We start from the raw sequence: 6,692 nt of genomic DNA, 5'->3' as shown, positions 1-6,692 counted from the left end.
GTTTTCGGACATTCAAAACAAATGAAAGCTTTTACAGCTTCGGCAAGAGTCATGTGGTCTATAAATTCTTTAAAACCAGAGTCAAGAACTCAGACAATACTACAAATATATCCTTGATCTTACAGTATTTCTAATTATTGATATTGTTGCCGCAGTTTTGGGATTCCAGTCAAAAATTGGTATTTTTCTTATCTCTTTTCATTTTGTAGATTTTGACAACAATAAATACCAAAAAAAAAACATTAAACAAAAATACAAATGGTACTGGATCTAAAAGTTTGTCAGACCAACTGCATCTAAAGAGCAGAAAGTGCCAGCCTCCTTTTTAGTGATTATTTCATTCTTAAATTCACTAGATGATGCGAGAATCACTATTAATTATCATTAATTCTACATATGAATTATTAGTTAAGCATTTTATACCCTGTAGAAGTTCTTGATATAATAAATACTGAGTCATCATTTGTCGGATGTTCACTGAATATTATCAGTATATCCTCAGAGCCAACATTAAACCACATGAAACCTTAAGGTTGTTGGAGAAAAGGAATGGATGTATTTTCCCGTCTGTTGATACAACAGAATCAATCATGCGAGTAAGGATGTAATTAACTTGACGTCTAACGATAGATTTCAAATAAAGTGCCGATCTTCTGCGACACATGGTATAACGATAAGAGAAATAATTCCTGAATCGAAATCAAACTGCTTCCACGGCACAACACGTTTTATTCACCACAGATGCGTACAGGAGAGACATTCACAGCTCATGTTGCATCAGTAACACTGGAGCCTGCTGATGAAATGGCTGCTGCATGGAGACGACCGTACTGACATTCACCGATGAGAAAATATCTTCAGAACACTTGGGCGGCTGTTCGCGGCTCCACGTAACATCTCATGCATGACATCGAAAAAATAGCATTTTTCTGACAAAAATAAAAAGATCTGTTGACCAAGGTTACTCTCTAAACAAGAGAGGTACACACATGGAGATGAACCGCTGCTGTGGATCGTCACGTCCAAAGTTGAGTAGCTCATGTGGCAGGGATTATCACAATACAACTTGAATAAAACATTTAAAAAAAACAAAAAAACAGCCAGACAACAGTTAGTAATCACAGATATTTACCAGAATATATCGTCTCTTGCTTCTAACCAAAATATGTCATCACATGTTGTCATTTTACATTTATTTCATGCCACAAGTTGTAGGGTGACGATATTTAAACTCATTTCCCGACACCACACAGCATCACAAACCGAACCGACATCCACAAACGAGTTTAAGGCATTTTTCAAACGCGATCGCTGATTTCATGTGCGTTGAGAAAACAAAGGAGTCACAGAAAATGAAAAAACTCTCAGTACAGGGTGCTATCAGAGGTAGAGACATGAACGTGGAATGATGTTAGAAGATGGGCTGTTGGTAAGAAGGTTTCAACAATTGGAACCAGCGTTACGGTTAAATACTAACAGCTGTAAATACCTAATACATATTGCACTGTTCAGGAGCATCACTTGAAATTCAGAAACTTGCACCTTTGTCTGGATTTCTTGGTAAAGGTTAATAACATTTTAGGTTTATTCATTTGTTAAAAACGAGATAGGAACATGGTTTTTTTTTTTTATTGTTGCTGCCACCAATAATTTAATCCTGATTCTTAAAAAACATGGTCAAAGATGAAGTGAGACAATAGGACATTTTCCCAGTCGATTATTATCAAAGTATATTTACAAGAAAGTTGTAATGATCATAGAGATAGGCCTTTTTAAGTCTCCACATGCTGAAATCTGTCATTTTTACATATCTTAGTCATAACATAAATAAAAAAATAATAGTTTATATGTACCTTCATTGGTAGTCAGAGAATGATGGAAATATATCAAGATTAAAGGTCTGTTTAAAAAGTGAGATAGTTACAAATTAAATCCTTCATGATGAGAATAAAATTGGCTTCATTAACATATCTATGGGTCACATACTGTATGTACATTATATATTTCCATGCATTTACTATTTAAAATGAAAACGGTGAAGGGATTTACAATGTGAACAGTGACCAATGGGCAGATCCTGATTTGATCCGAAAATAAATTGCCTTTTAATCCTGGGACGTTCATTTACAACAATTTACAAGATGACAAGTTCATTTTTACCTTTGAGAATATTGAATATTTCTTTTTGTTTGAATGACAGTGTTTTTTATAGACTGGCTAAGAGGATGCTGACACAAATAAAAGAGAAACAGAGGAAGGTGGACGACATGAGGGTCAGTGGTGGTTCACCAGTCTGCATTCTCCCAGGTTTCCTCAGCTGGTTTCGTGGGACTCTTCTTTGTCTTACCCTCAGCGTTCTCCCAGTTGTTGTCCCAGGCCTCCCAGCTGTCGGTGCTGTGCTTGTTGTTGGACGCGGCTTCAGAGCCCCAATTGTCCCAACTGTCAGAGCTCTTCTTCGCAGAGTTGTCCGCGATGGTCCAGCTGTCGCTACTGGGAGACTTCTTGGGCTTTAAGGAGTTGTTGCTCCCGAAAGTTTCCCAGAAGTCCTTGCCCGTGGGCTGGGTGCTACTGCCCTGGTAGCCCTCGCCGGCGTCCATGTTTTGGTAGCTCTCTCCAGTGGACCTTTACAAAAATACCACGTTAAACATAAAGGTCTTATTCACCTTTCTTTTAAAAGGTGTGTACTCACCCGTCTTCAGGCTTTCCCGAGAAGAGACCAGTCAACTTCGCACCAGCTCCCTGAACCTAATAGAAATATTTATTATAGGTTGAATTGGACAAACATTGTTGAGATACAAATCTAATCAAGTTCCTTCATTTAAACATATAGCTAAAATGCTTACTTCTAATATTCAAATCAACAATATCAAACAAAAACAGCTGAAAAAGAACAGATTAATTTAAAATGTAAATACATTTTTATCACTTTAACATTATCCTATTAATACAACTCTAGAATAATTTACTCACCAACACAATGGATGACAGCAAGAACAGGAGATCACATCGCATTAGTACTTTTCAAACAAATATAAGACAAAACCAGTCTCCGTGTCATTAAAGTTGCTTAATATATGTTTTTACTAAAGTGCCTCTGCCAAGGAGGTTGTATCAGAATTGTTTTGCTGCTGCCCCCTGCTGCCCTAAAAGTCTTACATTTTGTAAATAAAATGCAAGTTCAGGGCAATAATACTTTAGTGAGCACTTTTCTAGTTCATCAAATCTTGGCGGGTGAGACTGGTTTTGCCGACACACAGCGGCAGCATTCTGCCCATCATACCTTGTTTGCCAGCCCAGAGATGCCGACTGTCATTTCATCTAGTAATTTGCCATCTTTCACCTGGACGAGCCAAATCTTTATTATTACAGTATCAAAATATATGTACATTAACAGAACTTTTAAAGGATTCCCAAAGAGACATTTACTGATAGAGAGTTGGATTTCTGTGTGAAAAGACAATTTCCAAGTTTGTTAAAAGGCACCGACAATCAAAGTGGTAAACTGGGACACTGGTGAAGGAGAAATACAGGAGCATTTATCTGAACGTTTGCAGTAAAGCAGCTACAATCATACAAGTGTGTGCAAGAAGCACAGCAAGCACAGATGCAATCGCTTATGTCGGCCACACATTAGAGACATAAATCAAGATTGAAAAATAGATGTGATGAATAAAAATGAATTTATAATATGTAGGATCATTAATTCAAACTAAAACTTGAATATAAGGCCTGGGGGAGGCTGGATATAGATACTGAAAACATTACTTTTTAATGTATTTTCAAACTAAGTTAAACCCTTAAACAATTTATGTCATTCATAACACAAAGTTGCCATGTTGGAAAAGATTTCATTTCCTGAAAATTCTTAGAATGTAGACTGTGGTCTCCTAATGTAAGCCGACATAAAGCAGATAATTCCAACAGACAAGCAGAAAGGAAAGAAGCACACCGACATCTGAAGCTGTTGAATCCCTCTAAAGCGCTGCACCCTATCACCAAATAATCCACATCAATGTTACCTTGTCTTGTGTCGGTTTGATAACATTCTCATTTATTGTCTGGCCTAACTCTGTTGCCTAGTAGGAAACCAGAAAGGGAAAATTCACTTGAATGAAACACGGTTTGACATTCAAAGTACAACACGAAAGCCGTTTCTGCAGCAGAGTGCACGGAGAGACATAACAATCCAGAATGTTGTATGTTTCCACTTAAAAGATCTCGCATGCAACATGCAACCCTTGAAATGGTAAGAACCCATAACTGCCAGTGACAATGGAGGACAAATCATATTTCATGACGACAGTATGTGGTGAAGACAGTAATGTAGAGGAAGATAAATGACCTTATTTGAAATGCTACTTTTTCTACATTGTGGTCTGATTTAAGGCCGCAACTATTGAATATTTGAATTCTTCAACTGAATTTGATTCATTAATCTAAACGCTCATATTTCAGATAGTTATACAGCAATTACAAATACAATAAAAAAGATTATATGAAATAACACTAACGTAAGAAATAGTGTTTGCTTTTTCAGAAAAACACAAGAAAGAAAATAAATAATTCATATTGCTTTTAAGTATTCATGAGCAGATGGAATTCACTAAGACAAAAGAGAACACTGCCCTTAACTTGACTATGTTTGAATTTTGTTCCGTTTACATTTTTGGTGTAAAACATTTTAAAAATCAATTATTCAGCAGGAAAAATGTGTATGTATATATATATATATATATATATTGTTTTTTTTTTTAATTGCCTGTAGAAACAATTCCAACTTTTCTTTTCACTCTTAATCTGACTTTCAACTTCCACTATTGTTGCACATATAGAGTTGAAGAGCAATATTATTTTTAACTACATCTACAATTACTTACTTAAATCACTTATCTTAACATAATAATATCATAACAATACTAAATGAAAGAATATACCCGTTTATACTTGTGAAAATTGTCCATTGCTTTCAAATGTAAATATGAATACACTTTTATTGGTGACAAGTCAGACCTTTAAAAGGGACATAGATCTGTAGACTACTCCCTTGAAATAAATAAAATAATATAATGGGCACAAAGATGTGACATTTCAAAGCATGGTCGAGATAATCAAATTAAAATAACGTAGACCGACAAGTGAAAGGCACGATGCAGATAAAGGGCCATGCAGCCATGATCTGCTTTACCGGTTCAGGAGGAGCCTTATAGCCCCTTAACTATTTCCAAAGAGAGCATAGAAATGTTGAAGTAGTAACAAAGTTGTTAGAACTTATCATCCCAAAACGAATAACAGAACCTTCTAATCGACTACACCATGTATAATATCTCAAAATTAACCTAAAGTAAATCTTACCTTTAAGGTTGCTTGGTTTGCAAGTTTTGATGTCTGTATGATAAAAAGACGTCATCAGTTGATGGATTTTAAATGTCTGTAACTTAAAGCTTGTAGTTTCTTACGTTATCTTTTGCAATTGTAGCAATCTTGCTGGCTCCGACAGTGAAGCTGCTCCAGCCCTGTGGAGAGAGTAAAAATTAACATTAATAAAAACATCTCTCAGCATCGAGTGCGTTTATCTTACAGAGTAAATTGATGACATGGCATTGTTCAAAAAGTCCTCTTCTTTCTTCTCGGGGGTCACCGTGTTGCCAAATCCAACATATCGATTCTCCTGATTTCCACTGTAGCCACCTCCACTGAGTTGTACAAAGAATGTCAAGATGTATCATCTAAATTGGTAGACACACAAGTGGATGACACACCTCTGATACGAGTTCACATCATCACTTAACCAGTCCTCAAAAGCTTTGTCTCCGGACTTTACCGAACCTTGCCCAGACCCGGCAGAGCTACAAAGAACGGGCATGAAATGACAGGATAAGTGAATTTTTTATAAAAGATTTTTAAAGTTGTTTTTACTTGTACCGATGAGAAGATGAGAGGCTGCTCTTTGGTTGAGGAGAAGTCCAATTTTTTGCAGAAGATGTTTCAATGGACCATTCCTTGCCTTCTGCCAAAGTAGCAACCTGTTGAAAACAGTACTTTTAATTTTAGCAAAACATTGATCCTATTGTGAAAAAAGTTGCAAACTTTTTCAGCAGATCATATTCACTCGTTATTTCACCTTGTCTCTAAAGAGTGCTGCAGCTTTACTATTGTATTTCTCCTGCAAGGTCCAGTTGGGATTATAGTCATCTTGGATTTCTAGGAACAAGCGGAACTTTCCATTTCCTCCTGCCTTCATCTTTTCAAGTTCAATGTCTTTCCACTTGTCCATTGTGACCGAACGCACAAAACTGCGAATAGAAGAAAATGTTGGAGCAAAAGAAAAGAACATGATGCAACAGTTACACAAATGAAAAATGGATGTTCGATCTGAGAATTTGTCTTATGATATACTTATTTTAACATATATTTACCTGAGATGCACTCCTAAGCCTCTGTGTTTGCCAGAACACTCCAGGCATATCCAGATCCCGTAGGTAACACTTACCCACTGAGGGTTAAAAGCCCCGCACTCAAAGCAGAGCTGAAACAAAAAGTAATGGCAGAAGGTTTCCATTAGAAAAGCAACAACCAATAAAAAAGAATCTAGGATTTCAGTTGCAATAGGGTTTCAAATGAATCCATAGCTCCATTCATAAAATCATGTGATTGTTGAGTAATCCATGGTAAAATTGGTGAAAGAAACAGCA

General features: G+C 36.4%; 1 protein-coding gene across 12 annotated transcripts in view; it reads right to left on the bottom strand.

The window, feature by feature from the left end:
• Nucleotides 1-706: 706 nt before the first annotated feature.
• Nucleotides 707-6,692, bottom strand: part of arfgap1 (ARF GTPase activating protein 1) — a 97,458-nt gene continuing 91,472 nt past the window's right edge. For 3 of the 12 annotated variants that reach the window (XM_087800026.1, XM_087800024.1, XM_087800025.1), the window contains 12 exons: nt 6,417-6,526; nt 6,122-6,293; nt 5,923-6,023; nt 5,760-5,846; nt 5,579-5,693; nt 5,457-5,513; nt 5,353-5,385; nt 5,186-5,215; nt 4,020-4,076; nt 3,281-3,340; nt 2,690-2,745; nt 707-2,622 (listed from right to left, as the gene is read on the bottom strand). In XM_087800026.1, the coding sequence (XP_087656152.1) occupies nt 2,286-2,622; nt 2,690-2,745; nt 3,281-3,340; nt 4,020-4,076; nt 5,186-5,215; nt 5,353-5,385; nt 5,457-5,513; nt 5,579-5,693; nt 5,760-5,846; nt 5,923-6,023; nt 6,122-6,293; nt 6,417-6,526 (1,215 nt within the window). In that variant the 3' untranslated portion in view covers nt 707-2,285. The remainder of the gene's footprint in view (nt 2,623-2,689; nt 2,746-3,280; nt 3,341-4,019; nt 4,077-5,185; nt 5,216-5,352; nt 5,386-5,456; nt 5,514-5,578; nt 5,694-5,759; nt 5,847-5,922; nt 6,024-6,121; nt 6,294-6,416; nt 6,527-6,692) is intronic. The other 9 variants (XM_087800027.1, XM_087800030.1, XM_087800028.1 and 6 more) reach the window with 9 other exon arrangements.

The sequence above is a fragment of the Callionymus lyra genome, chromosome 10 (assembly GCF_982586985.1).
Source record: "Callionymus lyra chromosome 10, fCalLyr1.hap1.1, whole genome shotgun sequence".
NCBI classification, from domain to species: Eukaryota; Metazoa; Chordata; class Actinopteri; order Syngnathiformes; family Callionymidae; genus Callionymus; species Callionymus lyra.
Note: the sequence above shows the minus strand (reverse complement) of the source record. Positions and strands in the feature narration are given on the sequence as shown.